The sequence below is a fragment of the Panthera tigris genome, chromosome F3 (genome assembly GCF_018350195.1).
Source record: "Panthera tigris isolate Pti1 chromosome F3, P.tigris_Pti1_mat1.1, whole genome shotgun sequence".
In the NCBI taxonomy this organism is placed as follows: Eukaryota; Metazoa; Chordata; class Mammalia; order Carnivora; family Felidae; genus Panthera; species Panthera tigris.
In genome coordinates, this window is record NC_056678.1 from 68,400,808 (window position 1) to 68,424,113 (window position 23,306).

Consider the following 23,306-nt stretch of genomic DNA (forward strand, 5'->3'; position numbering starts at 1 on the left):
CATCAAGCAGGAGAAGAGCAGAGAGAGAGAGAGAGAGAGATCCCAAGCAGGCTTGTCAGTGTGGAGCCTGATGTGGGGCTCGATCCCATGAATTGTGAGACCATGGCCTGAGCTGAAACCGAGAGTTGGACGCTCAACTGAGCCACCTGGGTGACTGAGCCACCCAGGCACCCTTTGTGTGTTTTAGAATAAACACCCTCAGGGACACCTGGGTGGCTATGTCGGTTAAGCATCTGACTTCGGTCCAGGTCATGATCTCATGGTCCGTGAGTTCAAGCCCCGCATCGGGTTCTGTGCTGACAGCTCAGAGCCTGGAGCCTGCTTCAGATTCTGTGTCTCCCTCTCTCTCTCTGCCCCTCCCCCACTTGTGCTCTGTCTCTAGCTCTCAAAAATAAATAAATGTTAAAAAAAATTAAAACAGAAAAAGAATAAGCACCCTCTGTAGGGACGCAGTCCTTCAGGACTTAGATGTGCCCAGTCTTTAGGATACATCTCTTTGCAAGTAGTGTCTTTATGCAAAAATGGGAGGGGGCCCGGTGTGCTTCTCCGTCTTGGGGAGGGAGTTTCATGTCAAAAGGTGATGTCACCCTTTACTAGACTCTTGGGTGACTCCTTTGTGCCATGCACGAACTGCACAACTGTGTGGCAGTCTTGACATGGGATTTGACCTCCAGCAGTGCTGTAGAGACCTGCCCGTCGGGCTCTGGTCACAGGGTCTTAGCTTCTCTAGGGATTGGGTCTCTCTGTGCCTAAGATCAGGGCCACTGTCCCCATGCCTGGCACCAGATCTGAGCCTAGGGCTCTTTCTGTGGGTTCTAGGCCTCCATTTATATCTGTGACTCAGACCTTTCCTGAGGTGACCCACAGTAAGATGTAGATTTCACAATACAGCACACACACACACACACACACACACACACACACAAGCACACGCACACACATTCACATATAACCGGAACAATACGTTTCATGAGACAATACTTAGCCTTACTGCAGAGGATGCACTCTGGTATTTGTCTCCTGTTCTAATTTTAAATCTTTTTTAAAGAAAATAAAGGCCTGGTTGAGACCCCTCAAATTTATTCTTGATTTCGCCACCCCAAAGGGTCACAAGCTATAGTTTGAAACACTGGTGTCAAAGGCCTGGGCCCTGACGGGCACTTGGCTGTAGGGCAGGGACCTCTCTGGGGCTGGGGTTCCCTCCACAGGGCTGGTCCTCCCCCCAGGGCCTCAGCCCCCCCTTCTCCTCATCTCCAGGCTCAGCCTGAATCTCCCTGGGCCCCTGAGTCTTGCTGGTACACCTATGGCCCCTGTGTTCTCTCCAGGGACACTGGATTCAGGCCCCGGGGAGCTCTCTGAATGCGGTGCCTCACTCCTGCCCCCGCTCCTGGGACCAGGGAAGCCGGGAGCAGAACAGGTCAGGGGCAGAGGGAGTACTCAGATGGTGTGTGGCCCAAGGCGGCTCCCAGGACGCGGGGTGGCAACCACAGAGCTGAGCTGTGTTCAATAAATCATGGAGGCTAGGGGCTGGGGGAGGGGGAGACCAGCAGGGAAGAGGGGGGCATAGATAAATAATTCATTAAACAAATAAACAAGGAGCCTGTGAGAGGGAGGACTGGGCACGCGTGTGCGCGGGGGAGGCAGCCGGCGGCTCCAGACATGAAATATTCACGGGTTCCGCACCTTGCCCAGGGCCCGTGCGTGTGCCCAGTGCGGGCTGCGGGCGTGGTCCTAACACGGGAAGCTGGTGCCCCTGAGGAGGGCGCTGAAAGTACCTTCCTTCCGACGTTTCTAAGTATGTGTGTCGCCTGGCTACGCGGTGCTCAATGCCCTGCGCGGAAGCGGAGCCCCACGCACGCCTGCGGGCAGGGGACACGGCAACAGGGGGCGCTGCAGCGAGGTCCGGGACATGAGAAATGAGGGTACAGGGCTTGGAGGGCTGGGGGGGTGTAATGACCCCCGACTCTAGCCGCACCCGGGGCCCCTGTAATGAACCCGGCAAGCTGCATGGTGGGGGGGGGGGGGGCTCTGGGGCGGTACAGGAGGGTGTGGGTGAATCCGGAGTGTGCCTCGAGAAAAGCTGAGGTGCCGTGGCCTAGCAGTGAACAGGGCAGACTTGGGCGTCTGCTGGCTCCCTCAGTGCAGCCTGACTCTTGATCTCAGTGTTTGAGGCTCAAGTCCCATGTTGGGGGAAGAGATCACTTAAAAATAACACCTTTGTTGTTGTTGTTTTTTAATGTTTATTTATTTTTGAGACAGAGAGAGAGGCAGTGGGGGAGGGGCGAGGGTGGCAGAGAATCCCAAGCGGGATCCACACTGTTGGCAGAGAGCCTGACACGGGGCTCGAACCCACAAACTGATGTCATGACCTGAGCCGAAGTCGGATGCTCAACTGACTGAGCCACCCAGGCACCCCCCACCCCACCAAATCTTTAAAACAAACAAACAAACAGGATGGGCTTGGGTTTGAATTCCAGTTCTACAGCTCATTGGCGACTGTAGTTACCTAACTTCTCTGGGACCACGTCTGCATCTGTAACGCAGGCAGAATAATGCCCTTCCTCAAGGAGTTGGTTCTCATGGGAATTAGGACCCACGTCTGGGAAGCACTGAGCACAGTGTTGAAGCCCTGTGAGGTGCTTGACTCGTGGGGTCCTCATGGCTGTCGTTTGTATTCATTTATTTTTAAGAATATTTTATTTTCGATGTTTTTAAATTTATTCATGTATTTATTAGAGAGCATGCGCATGCCAGCAAGTGGAGGAGGGGCAGGGAGAGAGGGAGAGAGAGAATCCCAGGCAGTCTCCGCGCCGTCAGCACAGAGCCCGACGTGGGGCTCCACGACGAGAACTGTGAGATCATGACCTGAGCCAGAATCAAGAGTTGGACACCCAACCGACTGAGCCACCCAGGTGCCCCTAAAATATTTTAAGTAATCTGCACATCCAACATGGGGCTCGAACTCATAACCCAGAGATCAAGAGTCGTAGGCTCCACCTCCACTGACAGAGGCAGCCGGGTGCCTCTCATCACTCATCGCCATTCGTAATAAGGCATTCTCTCCTGAGGTCTGCCCATGAGAGACTAGCCCCAGACTCCCTTTTCCGTTTGTTCTCCTGCTCTCCAAGCTTCTCTCAAAGCTGTCACAGTGGCAGAGCTGGCCCAGGGCTTGGGGAGTGGACCGGGGCAGGAAACAATTAGATGGAATCCGGGGGAGGGGAAGTTTCAGCCAAAAAACGGAAAGTCCCCGTCCTTGGCAGTAGAGAAGGAGGGGTCCTTGACGCTCTCAGGCCGCAAAGCCTCTTAACCCCTAAAACCTTCCCTAGATCCAGACTCTATTCTCTTTCCTGCCACCAAAATTAGCTTTCTAATTTTGCAGGTGGCTGCAAGGAGACAGAGGGGGTTGGGGTGGGGTCTCTGAGCGGCATCACAGTGCCCCCTGCCCCACGACCCCGGCCTCATTGTCAGAACTCTAGCCCCCACCTTCTGCCTGGTGGTCGAGGGCATCCCTGGTGAGGATGCCTGTGCCTGGGCAAGAGCTGGGGAAGTGGTGCCCCAGGGTGGGTGGGGGGAACCCAGGCTGCAGAGCACCTCAGAGGGCAGGGTGGGGTAGCAGGCCTCCTGGTAGGCTCCAGCATTCCCAGCCCTCTGGAGTCCCCTGGAAAACATCCGCTCCCTGCAGGAGAGAGCCAGCAGACAGGTCTGAGCTGGCCTCTCCTCCACAGACAGAACAGGTTGGGGGAGGGGGCCTGAGGTCTCATGCGGAGTGGTGGTTGCAGCCTCTGTGTCTCCCCTGGGGAGCCGGGGACAGAGGGCACTACAGCTTGGGCACACCCCACCATAGCCGGGGCCCCAGCCCTTGGCCTCCCTTGGCCAGCCCGCCGCCAACTGGGGAGCCAAGAGTCTGGGCCCCCAAGTGTGAAGACGGTGTCTGCCCACCCCTTCCCAAAGAGCCAAGGACGGTTCCCTGCTTCCCCTCCCCTGGGCTGGGCAGGTTCGGGCTAATCTGCACGAGAGCTTCGCAGCAAACATTGATCTGTAATAAAACCACAGTGTGTGTTCAGGAGCAGGGATTCCAGACGCAGAGAGGTCCAGACAGCACACTTACACACTCTCACACCTACGTACAGACGCAAACACGAGCCCCAGGAGGGCACAGGCTGAGCACGGACCCACTCGGACCCACACACACACACACACACACAGGCACACTGGGTTCTCCACATCCCCTCCCCGCTTAAACTTTGCCCTTCAAAGCCCAAGTCTTCTCTGAGAGCCCACTTTCCCGTAGCACTTCATTCGTGGCTCTGTAGGGGCATTTGCACTTGGCATCATAATTATTTGTTGGACAACGTGTCTTCCGGAGTAATCTGAAGAATCCTTCAGGGAAGGGATCTTGTCTTATGCAAGTGCCTACCCCCGGCACGCAGCGTGCAGCCTGGTGTTTAGTTAGTAGAGTAGGGTAGGGGATTCGCAAGTCATTGCCGAATTGATGCGCCGGGAAGAAAGACACCCGGCCACTGGGCCGGCCGTGTGTGGAGCCCCCAGCAGCACACAGCATAAGCAGTGCCCGCCGCGCGCGCGCCTCTGGCCCAGACTCCTGGCCCTCCCCCCGCCCCCTGGCCCCACTGCCTCCAGGCTTCCTCAAAGGGCCTCCTCTCCGCCCCTCGGTTCGGGGTGAGACCACGAATCTAAACTCCACCTGAGGGCTGGCAGGCAAGCTAAGGGTTAATGACACCTCATTAGCGTTTAATTGGAGGCAGGAAGCTGTCCTGGCACCAGACAGGTGGGCAGGCCCGCCCCTGGCTGCAAGCAGGCGGCCCTAGTCCCAGCACCCTGCTGGGCGTGTGGGTGACTTGGCCCCGGAGACCCCCGCCCAGCCCCGGGCACCTCCCCCACCATTTGCTTTGTCAGTTTAGTCTCTAGGCGGTAGGGACCAGCCCTCCCCATCTGTCAGCAGACGTCCAGGGGGAGAGGCGGACTTCTCTTTCCGCTCTTGCTAGGCTGCGCCCCCTCGCACCCGAGGGGACACCGCCGGCTGGGAGAGGGGTGGGGTGAGGAACTGGAGAAGGAGAGAGATTACGGAGCTGCTGAGGGATAAAGTCGGGATACAGACGCGCGACAGGGCTGGGATGTGGGGCTGTCTGCTCAATTTGACCTTAAATGAAGAGAATGCAAATGAGGTGCAGACGAGATGCAGAACAGGAGGTTCTCAGAATTAGCATTCCGAGCGGCGGCGGCTCTGCACCCGCGACCCCAACGCCGTCGCCCGTACTCCCCCAGCCCCCAATCTGCCTGCCCCGGGCGAGGGGCACTGACCATTACTTTGAGTGAGAAAAAGATCTCCAGAACGACAGCAGCTTGGTTGGGCCAGGGCTGCGGGACCTGGGGGGGGGGTCTGGGCTCCACCCCGCCTCCCCGCCCCCAACCCAAACACCACCCAAGCTGCCTCTGGAGCTCCGGCAACGACCACTCTCCAGGTTACGGTCGGACGCACCGTCGGTTGCTATGGGGACCCCCTCCCCACGTCCAGGCCTGAGCCAATGGGCATCACCGCTGATGACCTCATGCCCCAGGCCCCAGGATTCAATTGGCTACTTGGAAGCCAGGGTGCCCTTCTCCCACTGCGTCACCGCTGGGAATCCCCCGACGCCCCCAGCTGCCGTGGCCTGCCGGAAGAAGGGCGCTGGGAGCCCACGATTTGGTGAATGAATGAACAAGTAGAGGAAGGAAGGAATCACTGAAAGAGAAGGAAAAAAGGGAGGGGTCACACAGCCCAAACTTGGGGATTTCGCTTCTGCGCCCCCGGAAAGCGTGGGGCAGGCCCCCGGGTCGCAGAGTCTCCCTCCCAGGCTCTGGCGATTCTTCGTGACGCAAAGAGGACCAGAGTCCCCCAACTGCTCGGGAGCGACCAGGGCGGGTCCAGCGAATCGAGGGCCCCACCCTGGGCCGTCTAGCGCCTCTGCGTTCAGGGGAGATCGGTGACGCCCCAAAACTCACAGGCCTGCCCAGCCTCCTGGAGCCGCGCCCCGGAACGCGCCTCGAGGCCTTCTCATGGGTCGGGCCCAGACCCGGAAGGCGGCCCCGCACCTTCAGCCGGTCTCCGCCCCGGGAACCGGAGCCGGAGCCGACCGGGCCCTTGCTGTCGGGGGCACGCCCCGGGGCCGGGCCGGCTGTCCGCACAGGGCCAGGTGTGGGGAAGGGGCCGTCTCACAAATGCCCGGCTGCCTGCCGAGGCGTCCGCACAGGCGCCCGTGGGGAGCCGGGCGGCCACCTGCCACCCGCACCCGCCTTCTCCCCGTCGGGGCCGCTGGCAGCGGGGCGAGACCCCCACGGTCCTCAAGGGGCGGGCAGGGGCTATTGAGCGGTCGCCCCCGCTCGCCCCGCTACGGCGTCTCGGGGGTGAGGAGGAGGGGGACGGCGGTGCCCTCGGTTTCCAGGGCGACGCACGGACACCACCACCACCACCCCCCCCCCCCGTGACAGTGGAGACGCAGCTCGAACCCGGGACCAGAAGACCGGGCCGTGGGTCCTCCCCCAGCCCCTCGCGGGCTGGGCTGCGGGCGCGGACACACGGGTGCGCCGGCACCGGCAGACGGCGGGGGGGGGGGCGGTCTGCGAGGGGCCTCGAAGGGGGGACGGGGTCCGACTGGAGCCCGCGGTGCCACCCCCCACCCCGTAGGCAGAGCAGGGCGATCAGCGAGGCTGACCCGGGTCCGACCTGGGTGTGGGGGGGGGGGGCTTTGCGAGGTCAGACTTCGCCCCCCCCCCCCCCCGCGCCCCCGCCCCCCGCGCGCTCACACGCCGCCTCTCGCTGCCGCAGCCGGGCGAGCTAATCGGCGCACCATCCACCTATCGATCGCTGGCTCGGTGCCACGCGGGCCGGCACGGTGCCAGCGGGGGCTGCGGGGCACCGGGGCGGGCGCGGAACGGCCGCGGAGGACGGGGCGCCCCTTCCCCTGGCTGCACCCGGGACACGTCCAGAAAGAGGGCTCTGGTCGGGTTTGGGCGGGGGGGGTGGGGGGATCACAGCCTGGCCTGCCAGAGGTGGGAGAGATGGCGTGGGGCTGAGAGCAGAGGGGGCCCTCCCTCCTCGGCCCCACCCCCTCCTCCTTATAAAAGCGAAGAACAAAGAAGCCGCTGGGGAAGGAGGCTTTGATCTGACCCCACCTTCGCAGTTCTAGGCCTGGTACCGCCCAGACTGCCCTTGGGGAGGGGGAAGGATGCCCAGCTCGCAGGACCCAGGCGCTCTGAAACCCGGGTGCGGTCTTTCTGGCAGCCCTTGCTTTTGCCCCGACACCCTGCTCGGTGCTCCCCGGGCTTGGGCAGTGCCTCGAGCAGGTGGGCCGTCAGGAGCAGCTGCCCCCTCCCCGCACAGGAAGCCAGCTAGGGAGGTGGGAGGGGGCGCCGGGCTGTACAGCTGCTGCTGGCACCCACCCCACATCGCCCAGAGGGGTGCCCTCGGCCTGGAGCCGATGGCCAGGGCACAGCGGGCACGGAGGTCAGGCAGAGCCAAAGCTGAGAGCAGAGGCCGCAGGGAGCCCCGGTGTCAGGGAAGGAGCCAGGGAAGGAGCCGGAGGGCGGTGGGTGGGGCAGAGCAACAAAAAGGGGGGTGGTTTATTGAGGGTTTGGTCCAGACACTTATAAAAATACAAACTGGCATGATGTCCAGCCTCATGGCAAGTCTGTCTTCACAGAAGACAAGCGAGTGGCACCCCCCCCCAGGGTGGGGGGGGGGATGTTGCCCCAGGGAAGTGGCCCCCAGGGTGCCGGGCACAGGCCTCAGCCTCCTCCTTGCCCTGGTCTGGCAATCCACCTGTCCCAGGGTCTTCGGTCTTGGCCCCCAACAGGCTCAAGGATTCCATCCCACCAAAATCCCAGTCCTTCTGGGGGGATGGGCAAAGAACATCAAAGCAGCGGACGGAGACCCTGTGTTTGTCCTGCCTGGGCTCCGGGGGCAGGGGAGGGGCGCGGGGGGGTGGGGGGTGTGCAGGGCGGTGTGCAGCTCCCTGCAGCAACTCTTCAGCCTGTGATAAGGGGCCAGCCCCTGGAAGGTCACCTCGGACCCTCCGACCGCCCCCATCACTCTTCCATCGGTCTGGCTGGCTTGATGCTGAGGGCCCTCCTCCAGGGAGTCTCGGGAGGGCTGTCGCTCCTGGGGTGGCAGGAGGGGTCCGCTGGGCTCAGAGAATTCGCAGGAGACGCAAAATTGGGAGCAGCAGCAGCAAGAGACAGAGAGGGCTGGGAGGCCCTCCCCCTTGCCACCCAGAGGTGCCGCTCTCTCCAGGGCTTCCGACGGGATGGGCCGACTCCGACTCTGCAGGGGGGTGGCACTGATGGGCTCTCCCTGCCAGCAGCCTCCTCCCTGCCCTCCCCCTAGGCTGTTCGCTCTCGTCCCGGTCCAGCCCAGGGCTCGAAGGACATTGCCCTGGAGATGTCGTCCCTTGGCCTGGCATAAAGGGGTACAGTTGGGGGCGCCTGGAGGGCTCATCCGGTTGAGTGTCCGATCTGGCTCTGGTCACGATCTCACTGTCTGTGAGTTCGAGCCCCACGGCAGGCTCGCGGCTGTCAGCCCAGAGCCTGCTCCGGATCCTCTGCCCCTCCCCCACTCACACTTCCCCAAAAATACACATTAAAAAATTTTAAAAAGGGGTACAGCGAAAGCTCCCACAGAGCAAAAGGCCCCACCTGGGCCTCTCAGGGTGTGATGTTCCCAGACTCTCCCCACTACTCTCCTCACTCCCAAGGGCCCAGAAGGGCTGCCCGCCCTGCCCCAACCTACTTACTGCTCTCCTTGCAGCAGACAGACACCTGGAGCTTCAAGCAGCGGCCAGAACTCTCCGGGGCCGGTACCGCTGCGTGGTGGGAAATCGGGAGGAAGGCGTTAGCACAGGCTAGTCCGCACGCCTCAGACCCTGCTTCAGACCCTCCCGATCGTCTTCTCCCAGGTCCCTGGAAAGCCCGCCCTTACCTTTGGGCCACATCCTGGTGCCAGACTCCCTGTGCCCCCCTCACGTCCCCTTCCCCGGCTCCTCCTGCTTTCTCCTCCTCTTGGGAGACTCACCCTACATGACCCCCTACTCAGTCTTAGACTCAGGCCGCCTGCGCACCTCCACCCGCCCCCCCCCCCCAACCCCGGCCCCAGACACCATCAGTGTGCCTTCCTCACTCACAGATGTAGTAGTAGGTCTCTCCAGGCAAGAACTCGAAGCCAAGGGAGAAGGGCGTGAAGCGCTGAATCTTCTCTGAGAATCGAACGGGACCAAAGGGAGCGAAAGGGAGGGCGCACTCCCAGCGCTTGAAGGCGCCCGGCCCCTGGGCCTGGCAGGCCTCATAGCCCTGCCGGTCCACCATGTATAAAGCAAACGTCTCGGGGCCGTCCGGGGGCCCTGGCCCATCGTAATGCGGGCAGAAGATGTCTAGGTAGTCGTTGAGGACCAGCTCCACCACCGCGTCTCCTCCGAGCAGCCTGAAGGCACAAGGCAGGTGTGGGCTGAAGGGGCAGGGCACAGGGCACCCGGGGGCATAAGGGCCGGAGAGACCCCTCCCCATGGCCCCCGCCAGCCTCTCCCCCACCCACTGGAGAGGGAGCGGCTCGGGAGGGTCTGCGCTTCCCAGCCCGACAACTCTTGAGAGACAGTCGAGAAATGGGGGACGTAACCACTACAGGTCTTGAGAGGTGAAGGGACCGCAGTGCCCACTAGCACGAGGCTCCCACACGAGAAGGCCACTCACCACGCCCTACATTTTCAAGTTGGAGCTGCCGCCCAGCTCTGTGGCCCCAGTGCCCGACAGAGCGTCTGGCACAGCACCCTGTACTTGACAAATGCCAGGTCTGGGGCTGCTGCACAGCTGGGCACGGAGGGAGGGGTACGCAGCACAGTCATGGCCTCGGAGAGGGAGGCCCGGATCAGCATCCGCATCAACAGCAACAGAGAGAGAAAGACTGCTTTGCAGACCTCAGTCCAATACCGGAAAGATGCCGCAGGACGAAAAAGAAAGAGGGAGTGGATGGGGGTACCTCCTTTTTGTTTTTCCAGGACAAGGAAATGTTGGACGTGGAGCAGAAGCCCTTCCAGATATGAGCCAATATTTGGCCTACTCAGGACTCCCTTCACCTCCTGGGAGCTGCCTCTGGGAGCCAGGACAGGCAGGAGGGGCTGTCACCCCCTTCCCCCTTCCCTGCCATACACACAGTCCAGCCTGACTCCCGAAAGGCCTCTCGCTATCCCTCAATGGGTGGTCTAAGGACCACCTGCATCTGGAGCTCTAATTAGAAATGCAGATTCATGGGCTCAGCTCAGACCAACTAGAACACGAGCTGGGCCTTGGTTGGATTTGTTCCAGATCATCCCTAGTGCCTGAAAAAGTGTCCTGCCCAAACACTCAATAAGTATTCGTAGATTGAATGAATGAGCCAGAAACCTCAGGGTTCGGGGCTAGGAACCTGAGTTTCTAACGAGTTCTTCAAGTGATTCAGAGGCACTGGTCTGGAACAGAGAGGGGGATTCGGAACTGGGGAACAATAGTTGTTATCACGTGGTGCTCCTATTGTAATGACCTATGGGAGGCTGCCCTCCCTGGGGGTCTTGGGGCTGGAAGAGGCCAGAGCTGAGGTCTTATCTCCCTGCAGCCAGCATCCTAGCACACGCCCTGGCACACCGCACACTGTGTAACGCCTGTCGGTGAGTGAGCAAATGCACAGTCACAGATTGTCTCAAGTATCAGAAAGGCAAACAGATGGAGAAAGCAGAGAGAGGCACGGAGAGCTGGGGAAGAAGATGAAAACACTCGAAAATACCGAGGTTCAAAGGCTTGGGAGAAAGAAATAATGATTTTTATCTGCACAGCCTGCACCTCGTTTGCACACGTGACCTCAGCCAGCCAGCCCGATTTCCCAGGGTACCAGGTGTTATGAGCCCATTTTACAGACGAGATAACTGAGGTTGGAGAGGTCAACCGACTCGCCCGAAGGTGATTCAACTGGAAGGGCTGGGCCGGGACTGGACAGAATTAGAAGGGCGGATAGTGACGGAGATGAAAGCAGAGACAGCGAATGAGATCAGGAGACGGCGAGCGCCAGAGGGGAGGCCCAGCAAGCAGGAGCTTCAACCACGCTCTTTCACGAGAGTAAAGCCCCCTCCCTCCCTCTCCAGACCGCGCGCGCCGGCTCGGGCAGGAGGGCGGGGGGGGGGATCAGCCGGAGAGAGGCCAGAAGCGAGGGGGCGGGGCTCGGAGCGCAGGCCGAGGCCCCCCCCAGCTCCCCGCTCTCCCAGGTCCCACCATCCGCCCGCGGAGCCGGGGTCCTCCGCCCGCCCCCCAACACGTGCGGGCGGGGGGAGCCCGGGGCGCGCCTCGCCCCTCCCCTCCCCCTCCCCCGCCGGCTCAAACAAAGGAGCCCCGGCGCGCGGCCGGGCGCAGGCGGCGCCGCGCACGGAGCGAGAGTGGGGCGCGCGCCCGGCCCGGGAGCGCGCAGGCCCGGCCCGCCGCCGCCTGGGTTCGGCCCGGCTACCTGGGGTTACTGGAGTTCCAGTAGACGGCGTGGCGGAGGCCGGAGCCCCCTCGCAGCGGGGAGCTGAGGAGCGCGGCCCAGAGGACAGTCCGCAGCAGGGGCAGCAGCCGCATCGCCCCCGGGGTCCGCTTTGGTCTGGTCCGGCCGGTCCCGGCCCGCTTCGCTGCCGCGGCGAGAAAGGTACAAAGTGGAGGTGGGGGGGGGGGGCGGTGCGGGGCTGGGGGTGGGGTGCGGAGACTCGCGGGCCACGCCCCCGGGTAACTTTCCACCAATGGGGGCGCACCCCCGCCTCTCCGCTCAGAGCCAACTCCTGTTAACCCCCTGCGCGCCGAGGCGCACGCCGGGTTCACCCCGCTCCGACCCCGGCTGCGCCGCGTCGCGAGGGGGCGGGAGGGGCGACGTGGTCCGCTGCTGGGAGTCCGTTTTAGGGAGGTCGCGCCTTTCATGTCTAAGTTAGTACCGGGTAGGAGGCCTTATTGCAATTTGGGGGGACTGAAATAGGAGCACGCGCCCTCTGGCCCCAAGAGGCCGGCGAGGGTCTCCAAAGCCCGTCCGCCTCTACCTGAGAATGTTGCCCGTTTTTTAATGCCGGTCCAGGGATAGCGCGAGTGTCGGAAGGGACGGATCGCCTCCTGGGATTTCGCCCGCCCCCATTCCCCCGTACAGGGCCTTAGTGGTGAGCTCGTGCCCATCTCGGGCTTGGCGCTTGCCCCCTTCCGCCCCACACCTTCGTTCTGGGCTGGGGGCGCGCGCGGCCCCATTCCCGAAAACGAAATAATGAGGCCGATTGCGCCCTATACAATGCACCTTTGTTCCCAAGCCCTCAGGTGGGGCGCGGGGTGGTGGGGGGGGGGGGGGAGGAGGCAGGTGCACGGCCTTGGGATCGTGGGAGCCGCCGCCCCGCCCCGCCCCGGCTCCGGGGCTCTGACAACACCAGCCAGATCCACTTTTCCCAGCCACTGGTCAGGGGGTGGGGACGGCTTGGCCGCTTGGTTGATAGCCGCCTGTGGGGGCCGCGCAGACCTGGGGGCGAGGACTTGGCGACTGGCGGGTGGCACGGGGTTTTACAACTCCCCGTGGTACTGCAGTGCGCACAGGCCTCCCGGGCCGGGCAGAAACGAGCCGCGAGCATCCCGGGGACACGCGCGGAGCCGGCCGCGGACTCTCGCCCTCCCCGGCCTGCCTTCGTCCGAGGTGGCAGCGCCTCCTGGCGGACAGACCTGGAACCGCAGCAGGGGCGACCCGGCCTTCCCACAGCCGACAAACTCCGAGGCGCGCTGCCCAGACCTCACTGTTTATTGCACCAGAGCAGGGACAGGCTGTGTGCACCTCCCTCAGCCCAGTCCAGCGCCCAGCCCCTCCCCAACCCCAGCTTCCATGGCGTGAGCGGGTCCCTAGAGTGCTGCTCAGCGGCCCCTGGCAGTGTCTGGGGTCCAGGCTCCGGCTCCCTCAGTCATCACCGGGGACTCCAGGGACTCGTCGCCTCTTGAAGTCCTAGGTCCGGGTGGCAGGCCGGGAAACCTCAGCAGAGGTCAGAGGTAGAGCGAGGACGCTGCTGGGGGCGGCGGTGCAGGTCTGGGGTGCAGACGCCAAGCACAGAGATCAGAGGTGCCCTTTCCCCAGACCATTCACCCCTCCCACCCATCCTCCGCGCCCCTGCTCGCCTACCTGGACGGTACCACTACGGGTTGGATTCCAGTTTCTGGGCCAGGCAGGTCACCCGAAGGGCACCGGCTCTGGGGGTTGGCAGGCAATGGCTTCCTCGGGGGTGGGGGCTTGGCGGGCCCCTGTGAGTGGGAGAGAAGGCAGGAGGCTGGCTTGGGAGGGGATGTCATGGTGCCCACCTGGTTGTTGGGGAACACCAGCTTGTGGGGCCGGCTTCAGAGGTCACCTCTGTCTCCAAACAAACCTGTCACCGGTAAAGGGCACCAGCGGATGTGCCCTTAGGCACAGAGGGGGCATCTCACCATGGCCACCACTGCCACGGCTATTAGCACCACAGCCCTGGGTGGGGGAGAGGCTGTGCCCTTCTCTCCCCACACTGTTACCTTAGGGTGCCTCACCACCGGGTCAGCGGGCAGAGGGCGGGTGGGGGGATTGGGTCGGTCAGCCAGCTCAGCCTGGACAGAGAGAGGGGCAGTGCTGTGAGAGCACAGCCAGGGGCAAGAGGCATGCAGTGGTACTCTTGAGGGGTTCAGGTCAACATGCAAAGTCAGCCAGGGGGCAGGAGAGAATGGGGACATGCGCACAGGGCTTGGGTGCCTGCCAGCAGAAGCCTCAGGGGAGGAAGGCACGGGTCAGAGTGGTGTCCCTGGCCAGCTGCAGTCCTGCCACTGACCACCAGATGGCGGTAGAAACCAAGGCAGGAGGCTCACCCTTTGCTGATTCTGGGGCTCAGAGTGTCTGAAGGCTGAGGGGCACCCCGGTCCCCTAATGAAGAGCGCCACTGGCAGGGGACCAGGGTGAGAGCTGCAGCTGGGCACCAAGCCTCCCACCTGCCCTGGGCGAGGGCGGGGCCTGGCCTGGATTTACCTGGAGTCTCTTGGGCACAGGGTCAGGAGGCAGCGGCCTGGAAGGGGGAGCCGGGAAGCCAAGAGCACTGGCCTGCTGAGAGAGCAGGAGGAGCAGACAGGCAGGGTGGGGGCGGGGTGGGGGGGGAGCACAGAGACAGATGTGGGCAGAGAGGGGTCAGTGCCTGCGGGCGGGGCAGCCAGGGTCCCTGGGGCGGTGGGCGCGGTGCATGCTGTTATCCAATTGTGTGCAGAGGGGGTGACGAGTGGTGGAGCTGGCATGCAGACCACCCCCCACACCCCTGCCGGGGGCTCAGGGGGCACTCACCAGCCCTCCTACCCATGGTGTCCTGGGCCTCATCAGGGTGTGGCACACCCAGGGCCCCTTCTGAGCACCACCCCCCTCGTCCTCCAGGGGCCCCTCTGGGAGCATCCGCAGACCCACCTCTCAAAGCCACCAGCTTGGCCAGCTCAGAGAGCTCAGCGGACCCTCCTCTAGGTGACTGCCCCTCCCCACTGCAGGCTGGACTCTGCTTCTGGGCCTGCAGCCAGGGGAGTGGGGGAGGGCTGGCCCTGACTCCTCTGGCCGACTCTTGGGCAGTGTGAGACTCTCTCTGAGTCTAGGGCCTTCAGTACCCCCGCCCCAGGGCCCAAGCCGGACGCTTGGACAAGGTGGGGCCTCTCTCCTCTGGTATCCATGACTCACCTTGGCACCTGGCATCAGCAGGACCCTCTGCGGGGGTCCTGGGCGTTCTGGGGGACCAGACTGGGCTGCCCTGGACATGGAGAAAAGGAGGCAGGGGGCCCAGCGTCAGACCACGCTCTCCGCCCGCACGCGACCCTTGAGTGCAGTGGACACAGCCCCTTGGAGAGCAAGGGTTTAGCCCAGTCAGAGTCGGGAGGCGGGCGCGGGGGGGGGTTGATGAGCCGGAGGGAGGGCCCCACTTAGCACAGGGGCTCCCCGGCTGCCCTCCGTGGGTCTCCGTGTGAGGTGAAGAGTTACGGGGCGTGTGTAGAGAAGGGAGGTGTGGGGGGAGCGGTCCGAGGGGCTGGCGATCGGAAGCCGGTGGGGGTGCGCTGCAGACGGGGTGGGGCAGGACCCCACGGCCGTCGTGTGCCGCAGGGCGGTCGAGGGAGCGGCGGTGAGGAGCCTGGTACCTGTACTGGCAGCTGGGGCCTTTGAGCTGACAGAGCCGTTGGCGCAGGCGGGCACGGTGCCAGTAGCTGGCGCCCAGGAGCATCAGGGCCACCAACAGCAGGAGGCTGAGAGGCAGCCCTGTGGTCAGGGAGCTGGTTGCTGTGGGGAGAAGGCGGGTGGGGCTAGGATCCTACACCCAGGAAGGGGTGGCAGGTGGGGAGGGGGAAGTGATCAGAGAACCCCAAGGGGTCAGGAAAGGGCGGGGGGGTGGGTAAGGAAGCCACTGTGCCCTCTCCCCTCCCCCCCCACCTCTGCTGCGGTTGGCACAGTCCGGCGGCGCCCAGCCCTCCTCGCAGCGGCAGTGTCCTTTGCTGTCGCAGACCTAGGGGTACAGGCTGAGTAACGAGGGGCCCGTTCCCCTGTCCCAGCTTTTCAGGAGCTCCTAAGTGCACAACCGGGAGGTGTGCCGGGGTGATGGGATGGAGAGAGGGACAGTTTATCCACGGCAGACCAGGTGAAACCAAACTAGCCCCTCGAGCGCCTTCTCCGTGCCGGGCACTGTACCGGAAACTCCCATGTCCTCTCATGCACCAGGAACTGGGTACTATTATTCTGCCCACTGGATAGTCGAGGAGGCTGAGCTCAGAGAGGTTAATAATCTGCCTGAAGTCACGCAGCTAGGCAGCAGCAGAGCAAGGGTCGGAAGCTAGGTGTGTGTGTTTCCCAGCCTGTCACCGTTCTCGTCCCCGGAGGCTGCCTGCTCCCCCCGCCCCCCCACCGTCTCCCCCAGGCCAGCTCACCCCATGCCCGTGGCACTTGCTTCGACATTCCTGCGCTCCCAGGAGACCCACGGGCTGGCATCGACGGTCAATGCACACCTGCCCAGGGGAGGAAGAACAAAGATCAGGTTCTCACGAAGCTTCACTGACCCTGGGAGGCCAGCGCGGCTGAGTGGCGGATGGAGAAACCGAGGCCCACGGGAGGACAGGACTTCGCTCGGGCCAAAGAGAGGATCTGAACCCCCCTCAGAGTCTGTGCCTTTTACACGGGTGGACAGCGAGGCCCGGGCACTGCTCGCCGTGGACCAGACACCCCTCCCCCTCCTGGTCTTGCCCCCTTGGGACTGCTCACCAGGTCAGGACCACAGGCTGTGCCGGGCAGAGTCAGGAGGGGCTGGGCCACGTCATTGCCCAGGTCCAGGTGGACCCAGCTGCAGTTCAGCTCCGGCTGGGTCCCGTTGGCCTCTAGTATCTCCCAGTGCAGATCCCGGGCTGAGCCCCGCAGCGGCTGGGCCCGACCCCCCTGGCACTGGAGCTGCCCGCACATGGCATCTCTGAGGTGAGGGAGGAGGTGCAGGGTCAGGCCGAGGCCCCCACAAACCCAGAGGAGAATCCAGGTTTCGTCACTTACTTAGGGGCACAGGACACGTAGCTGCCATCAGGGCTGCGTCCACAGCTCCCGAAGGCATCGCCTCTCGTGTTGGCGGTAAGGAGGCAGCGCGGCGCGGCGGGCTGGGCCCCGGGTCCCCAGAGAGCCTGGCACTGCTGGGCATAGGAAGCGCAGCGCCCCTGCACGCACACAGCCTGGCCCCCCGCGCACGGCTCGCCGTTGCCCAGGCTGACGTCAGGAGGGCACTGGGGGCTGTCTCCCGAGCAGAACTCCGCGAGGTCACAGTCGCCTCTGGCGGGGCGGCACTGCCAGCCGGCTGGGCGCAGCTGGGGGGGGGGGGAGGGTCAGAAGGGGTGCCGGGCAGGTCCAGCCCGGCCCTGGGGGCCACAGGGACCCTTCCCGCCGTGGCCCCGGGTGGGTGAGCTGTGGCGGCCGGTCCGGTCCGTGCCCACCTGGCAATCCTGACAACAGAGCCCGCCGGACGCGCACTGCGCCCCAGGCCTCAGCTGGCAGGTGAAGTCATCGCAACAGGGGTCGGTGCATTCCTGGGGGCACGGGGTGGGGGGGGGGGTTGCGTCAGGGCGGGCTGGGCCCGAGAGCCTACCTCCTCCCCTCCGCCCAGGGCAGCCATCAGAAGGACGCAGCGGCAAGTAAAGGCCAGAGCCCAATGACATGCATGGTGTCCCTGCAGGCGGGGAGGGGCGGAGAGGAACGGGCCGGCCCTTTAGAGCCCACGAAGGGGCTCTGGAGGCTCGGAGCGGGGTAGTGGGCCAGGGCCAGGGCACAGGAGTGAGTGGGGCAGGGCTTCGGGCGAGGGGCTCACGTCCGGGAAGCCACAGTCACACTGCTCGCCCGGCTCCACCAACATATTTCCGCAGACAGCGGCCATAGAGGGCAGGCCGGGCTGCCGTTCGAAGAGGCAGCTGCCCATCCCCTCCAGGAGAGCCTCCTCCAGGGCCCGCCGGCTGCAGTTGCTGAAGTTGAGGCCTGGCAGGAAGCTGGGGACGGTGGGGGAGAGGTTAGGGCTGCAGCCACCCCCTGCCCCTGCCCCTGCCCCTGCCCCTCCCCGCTGTGCGTCCTGCAGCCACTCACTCTGTGGAGGCCTCCATGATGCAGCTCTTGGCCGGGGCCGGGCCCGGGCAGGGGCAGCTGTTCCCTGGCAAGTCGTGGTCCAGGCCCAGGCTGTGGCCCAGCTCGTGAGCTATGGAGGACGCAACCCCCAGGACGCTGGTGGAGTGGTCCTGGCATTGGGGAGGGGACACCCCAGGTCCAGCACCAGCCTGACTCTCTTGTTCTCTCCTCATCTGACCTCTTGGGCGCTCAGCCTCCCTCCTTCACTGCTTCTGGAGTAGGAGGAGAGCCCGGGCCTGGGTGGTGGGAAGGCTTAGAGCTCGCTCAGCTCTGTTCCTGTCCCTTACGTGTGGCCCTGGGCACTCGCCTCTGTTCTGTGGGCCTCAGCCACCCCCTCCTCCCCTGCGAGGTGCCCTCACAGGTGAAGCCCCCACGTAACGGTGCTGTGACAGCAGGGGCCACGTCCTACCCGCCGTCCTCCCCACCCGGCCCCCCGTCCCCACATCCGCGGTTTTGGGGTAGGTAACTCGGTGGGGTGGGGGGGGGCACGTGGAGGAAGCGACGTGCGAGGGCCCCGGCATCGCTCACCATGTTCACACCCCCCGAGAGGTCGGGAGAGCAGATGGAATTCTGAATGGCCATGCCCACCGCGGGCCCGGAGAACGAGGTGGCACTGTGGGATCGCAGGGCCACAGGTCAGCCCAGAGCTTCAGGGCCGCAGGCGGGGAGCTGGGGCGCAGCCTGGGGTCTTACGTCACGAGCTGGGCGCTGTCGTGGGTCAGTCGAGGCAGTAAGTCTTCCCGCCGCCAGCGCAGGAAGTTGTGTAGCGTGAGGCCGGGGTCCCGGCTGATCTCCACCAGGTCACGCTGGCTCCAGGCCTCCAGGCCCACCAGCGCCACCCGGACGTTCAGGGGCCGGAAGAACTGAAAGAGAATGGGGGCTCAGGAGAGGGGTCCCCGCGGCCACAGGGCCGTCCGGCTGCTGCTGGGCCCGGCACTCACGGCGTCCAGGAGAAAGGCCACCTTCAGCATGCGGGTCAGCAGGTGCTGGAAGTCCGGGTACCTCTGGACCTGCGGCTCAAGGGAAACGACCATGATAAGGAGCAAACGCGGCACGGGGTGGGGGGTGGGGGGTGGGGGGCGGGACACGGCGGGCGGTGTAGGGGAGGGTTGGGGGGGCAGGACACGCGGCGCCTGCAAGCTCACCTCAGAATGGTCGGCTACGAGCACCAGCTCAATAACCTTGGTCTCTGCCACCACGTCCCGCCTCCGCTGAGGACAAGAAGGGGTGTCAGGCACACTCCTCACGCCGGGGCCACACGGGGCTGCCCGAGCTGTGTCCGCTCCCACCCTGTGTGCTCCAGTGGAGGAGAGCAGAGAGCCCGTTTCACAGAGGAACCCCTGAGAGCCTGAGAGGCCAGGGACTTGCCCAAGGTGGACCTAGAAGTAGGTCATGAAGCTGGGAGTAGAGCCTTGCTTCTCTGGCTCCAAACTCAGTACTTTTCCTGAATTAAAAAAAATAATACGAGGGGCGTCCGGCTGGCCCAGTCGGATGAGCATGCGACTCTTGATCTCGGGGGTCGTGAGTCTGAGCCCCACACTCGGTACAGAGATTACTAAAAACAGCCAAAACGATAAATAGGGGGCACCTGGGTGGCTCAGTCGGTTAAGCGTCCGACTTCGGCTCAGGCCATGATCTCACAGTTCGTGCGTTCAAGCCCCGCGTCGGGCTCTGCGCTGACAGCTCAGAGCCTGGAACCTGCTTCGGATTCTGTGTCTCTCTCTCTCTCTCTCTGCTCCTCCCCCCACTCAAGGTCTGTCTCTCTCTCAAAAATAAACGTTAAAAAAAAACCACAATAAATAAACTTTAAGAAGTAAATAATAATAGCCAACACCATCGTATATTTACCTATCTCAGGCCCAGTTTAAGCACCATATAGATACTTGATAGATGGATATAGACTCGTTTAAGCTCCACAGTAACCCTAGAGAGTAAGTAGCTTATTCTCCCCGATTTATAAACGAGGGTGCTGGACTCATACTGCCTTATGCCTGGTGACTGTGTGGTCTGTAGCCAAGCACTCTCCGCACACGGGATCATACGGCCCATGAAGAGTCTGAGTCAGGTCCCTGCGTCTAAACCCCGCATATGTCATTTCGTGGTTGAACAGCTTTGGGCAAGTCACTGCCTCTCTCTCTCTCTGAGCTGGTTTTCTAACAAAGACGGAGCTATTGCCAGCCCGAACCTCCCAGGGTTTCGGGAGGAGGAGAGGAGATTATGTTCACACAGGGCCCGACCCAGGGCAACAGCTCCTTAGAAGGTACTGGAAACAAAGATCTCTGAGGGTCCGGGGCCTGGCCCTCAGGGACAACAGAAGCCTGGCCTCTTGCCGTCATCCTCACCCGACGACTGCGCATGTGGCTGTGGCGCCGTCCCCGGGGCCGCTCCTGGGGAGCCCGCGTGGCCACAGATGCGTGCCCGCTCAACCCACAGGTGCGGCCTGGCAGGAGGAGGTCTCGGGTCCGGGAGATGATGGGGGCGGCTCGCAGGTCCCCGGGCCCCAGCTCCAAGGTGTAGCTTCTCTCGGGGGACAGGACCACCAGACCCCTGGGAGGAGGCAGGAAGTCAGAAGACCTCTCAGCTCCACACCTCACACAGCCTGGCTCTCTCCACCCCGGTGGGATGCGCCCTCTGTACCTGAGCCCTGAGCAGGTGCACACGGACGCCCAGGAGCCCACGTGGCCCCGTACCGCTCCCTGGTAGCAGCAGCTGTCCTACAGCAGAGAAAGGTCAGCGCTACCCCAAAGGCCAGGGCTGGAGCCCCCGAGGCTAGCTAGCCTGTCGGTGAAGGCTGGTGAAGGCTGGTGAAGGCGCACCCCACATCCCGTAGGGATGACACCCTCCATCTGGCCCCTGGCGCCGCCCTCGGGCCGGAGACGGGACACTAGACTCACCAGAGCGTGTCCCTCGCTGGCCACACGGGTGCCGTCGGGCCGGTACCACATCAGGTGTGGGCGGCCTGGGACTAGCTCCCTGTGGAGTGAAGAAAAACGGAGGCAATGCCAGTCGCCTCCCAGGGCGGTACGGCGACATCCTGAGGTCCAGAGGTGGTAAGGGGTGGCTGGGGGCCAGGGTTCCCCCCGAGGCCGCAGAGTAGAGCGGTCGGGCCACAAACTCTGCCAGGCTATCTGGGTCCTAACCTGGTTTTTACCACACGCGAGCTGTGTGACCTTGGGCAGGTGATGTAACCTCTCTGTGCCTTGACTTCTTCATATGTAAAATGAAAACAGCAGCATCATAGTATTTACCTTATAGGTTGTTAGAAGGATTAGGAGAGTTCGAGCACTTAGTAAACGTCACCTACGGTTGTTACTTGTGCTGTTATTGTCGTTACCACCGTCATTGTTACCTATTCTGCAGCAGCTCCAGGGTATGACTGTCACCGTCCAATTCCAATCTGATCCGCAGAGCCTCAGGCAGATTGGTCTGCGGGCACCAGAGGGTATGTCACCTCCCTGGCCCTGCCTGAAACTCCCATCCGTCTCTAACCAGAAAACCTCAGACCCTTAGGAGAGTACCAACGATTAGGTCACCGGAGGGGGGGGGGGCGTCCCGAGGGAGGGGCCAGGAAGCCCTGCCCGGCCTGGGGCATTGTTCTGGGGGGCTGTGTGCGAGGTCAAGCAAGGTATCTGAGCCGCCCCTTCTCGGCTTCCTGCCCAGAGAGGAAGCATCATGGAAGAGCTGGCGCTCGCCCCAGCCCTTCCTCTGACTCAGCGCTGGAATTGGGGAGGGGGGTGCCTGGTGAGGCCCTGACCTTCCCCCACCGAGAAAGCCCGCAGAGTGAGACCCCGAAGGCAAGTCTGGCCTCAGGGTCTCCCCGGGAGATGGACGGGGCCCGGCGGGGCTGAGGCTGGCAGATGCGTGTCGGGGGAGAGGGGGTAAGCGAAGCCAGGTGCTGGGGTGTGGCCAGAGGGGCAGCCAGACCTGGGGTGGCCGTGCCACATGAGGTCCACTCACCTGCTCCTCAGAGAGGGCTGGTTATGGGGGCGGCAGGGACTGTGTTCTGTGCTTGAAGGGACAGGGGTCTCACCTGCAGCATCTCCGCCAGGCTGAGTGTGGGGCTGTCTTGAAAGACCTGGGGCTCCGAGGGTCCACCCAGGGCCCTCTCTGGCCTCGTCTGCTCCTCCACAGGGCCACCTGCAGGGTCCCCAGGACACCCCAAGAGCGTGCTGAGCGAGCCAGTCCCTGGCGCTGGGCACAGCCGGTGCCTGTGGCCACTCAGGGCCCTTCTCGGCTGGAAGGACTCCTGCACTGCATTCTGGGACTTAAAGGAGCAAGCCCCAGGAGAGGGGCTTCTCTCCACCCCTCACTTTCACCCCTACCCCACCTGCACGTCCCCAGGGAAAGTTCAGCTTGCCCCGCCTGGGGCCCCCTCCTGTCCCCCCAGGCTCTCACGGGGAGCCCCCTTCCCGCTCCCTCCCAATCACACCCCCCCCCCCAGGAACGCCCCCTCTCAGTCCTGGGCGAAGCCTTGTGGCCCGGTGCCCACTCACCCTCCCCTTTCCTCACATCGGAGCTGCGGGAACGCCCATCTCTGGGTGCGCAGTGCAAACACCCCTCCCTAAACATCCCTCAGACCCAGCCAGGCACACCCGCTCGCCACAGCTCAGCTCCTCCCTGCTCCCAACATCCCCCCCCCCCCTCCGTCCCCACAACGGCCCTGTCTCCTCCGCACAGCCCACCCCCGCCTGCCATCCCAGTCCGTGGCCAGAGACGCAGCGGGAAGTGAAAGTTCCTAGGAGGAGTTGGTGTCAGCCTCTTTCCAGGCCGACTCTCCGCCCGCCCCCCCCCCCCCGGCTCCTCCCGCGTCCCCACCCGCCAGCTCCGCCAGGTTTTTGGTGGCATCAACACGGGGTGAGGGGCGCCGTGACCGCCCGGGCCCTGGATAAGGAAGAGTCCTCTTCGCCAAACCCTCCGGGCCGTGCCCACTCGGCGCCCTGGCACCGGGCAGGATGGTCGGCTAGGCCCCAGAGGGGCGAAGACGTCAGTCCTGGGGAGCAGCGACCGTCTCCCACCATCCCGAGGGGGCGCTGGGCCGGGTCCTTTGGTGCCCGGCACCGGAGCCTGGAAGTGTCCGCGGGGACCGCGCACAGGATGACCGCGCAGGGGGACCGGCATCCCCCTCCATCGCCCAGGACATCGAGGCAGGGTGGGCCGCGCTCTGGCCAAGGGGTCTCCCCGGGTCTCCGGCCGACCCCCAGTGCCTCCCGACTTCCCCGTGCCTTCTCCCACTCTGTCCCCCCGCCCACCGCGGGCCGGGCACTCACCTCGATCCGGGAGCGGCCGGGAGGACAGGGGGCTGCCTGCGCCCAGGAGCCCCAGGGCCCAGAGCAGCGCCAGCCGCATGGCAGCGGCGCCCGGGGCCGGGCGAGGGCAGCAGGTGCTGGGCCGCGCGCCGAGGAACCGCGGCCGCCGGGTCTGCCTGGCGCACCCCGCCGCGCCGGGCCGCCACCAGGCCCCGCCCCGCCCCGCCCCCGCCCCGGGGGGGCGCAGGGCCAGGCCCCGCCCCCGGGGGAGCCGCGGCTCCGCCCCCGGAGGGCCCCGCCCCCGCCCGCGACTCCCGCGGGGCCCGCGCGGCTCGGCCCCGCCGCGTTCCCGCTGCTGCGCGGGGTGGGAGCAGAACGAG

At 64.0% G+C, this 23,306-nt stretch overlaps 2 protein-coding genes across 17 annotated transcripts; both read right to left on the reverse strand.

The window, feature by feature from the left end:
• Nucleotides 1-7,588: 7,588 nt before the first annotated feature.
• On the reverse strand, nt 7,589-11,666 carry EFNA4 (ephrin A4). Of its 2 annotated transcripts, none has more exons than XM_042976073.1 (4): nt 11,513-11,666; nt 9,174-9,469; nt 8,783-8,855; nt 7,589-8,317 (listed from the first exon to the last, which is right to left on the reverse strand). In XM_042976073.1, exons 1-4 carry the CDS (start codon nt 11,623-11,625, stop codon nt 8,083-8,085), a joined length of 717 nt encoding a protein of 238 aa, XP_042832007.1. In that variant the 5' UTR covers nt 11,626-11,666; the 3' UTR covers nt 7,589-8,082. The 2 variants fall into 2 exon arrangements, with proteins under 2 accessions (XP_042832007.1, XP_042832008.1); XM_042976074.1 differs by having other exon boundaries at nt 8,087-8,317; nt 8,787-8,855.
• Nucleotides 11,667-12,790: 1,124 nt separating this feature from the next.
• Nucleotides 12,791-23,116, reverse strand: ADAM15 (ADAM metallopeptidase domain 15). 15 transcript variants are annotated; one of them, XM_042976246.1, is made up of 23 exons: nt 22,948-23,116; nt 21,711-21,817; nt 21,030-21,106; nt 20,575-20,653; nt 20,318-20,394; nt 20,023-20,227; nt 18,826-18,891; nt 18,622-18,690; nt 18,374-18,543; nt 18,209-18,293; nt 17,642-17,790; nt 17,373-17,547; nt 17,002-17,094; nt 16,571-16,875; nt 16,292-16,493; nt 15,961-16,038; nt 15,470-15,542; nt 15,181-15,319; nt 14,729-14,798; nt 14,045-14,116; nt 13,561-13,632; nt 13,181-13,356; nt 12,791-13,087 (listed from the first exon to the last, which is right to left on the reverse strand). In XM_042976246.1, exons 1-23 carry the CDS (start codon nt 23,024-23,026, stop codon nt 13,045-13,047), a joined length of 2,661 nt encoding a protein of 886 aa, XP_042832180.1. In that variant the 5' UTR covers nt 23,027-23,116; the 3' UTR covers nt 12,791-13,044. The 15 variants fall into 15 exon arrangements, with proteins under 15 accessions (XP_042832180.1, XP_042832181.1, XP_042832179.1 ...); XM_042976247.1 differs by having other exon boundaries at nt 13,181-13,299; nt 14,045-14,119; XM_042976245.1 differs by having other exon boundaries at nt 14,045-14,119.
• Nucleotides 23,117-23,306: the final 190 nt, after the last annotated feature.

Excerpts from the sequence above, each read along its gene's own strand:
- EFNA4 (XM_042976073.1), bottom strand. The coding sequence starts at position 11,625 with ATGCGGCTGCTGCCCCTGCTGCGGACTGTCCTCTGGGCCGCGCTCCTC. Across the intron at positions 8,856-9,173 it reads AGAGACCTACTACTACATCT|CGGTACCGGCCCCGGAGAGT; the intron begins GTGAGTGAGGAA and ends CCCACCACGCAG. Across the intron at positions 8,318-8,782 it reads TGCTGCAAGGAGAGCAGTAA|AGTCGGAGTCGGCCCATCCC; the intron begins GTAGGTTGGGGC and ends ACCCCCCTGCAG.
- ADAM15 (XM_042976245.1), bottom strand. The coding sequence starts at position 23,026 with ATGCGGCTGGCGCTGCTCTGGGCCCTGGGGCTCCTGGGCGCAGGCAGC. Across the intron at positions 18,294-18,373 it reads GACAGCGCCCAGCTCGTGAC|TGCCACCTCGTTCTCCGGGC; the intron begins GTAAGACCCCAG and ends GCGATCCCACAG. Across the intron at positions 13,088-13,180 it reads CCCGTAGTGGTACCGTCCAG|ACCTGCACCGCCGCCCCCAG; the intron begins GTAGGCGAGCAG and ends TCTGCACCCCAG.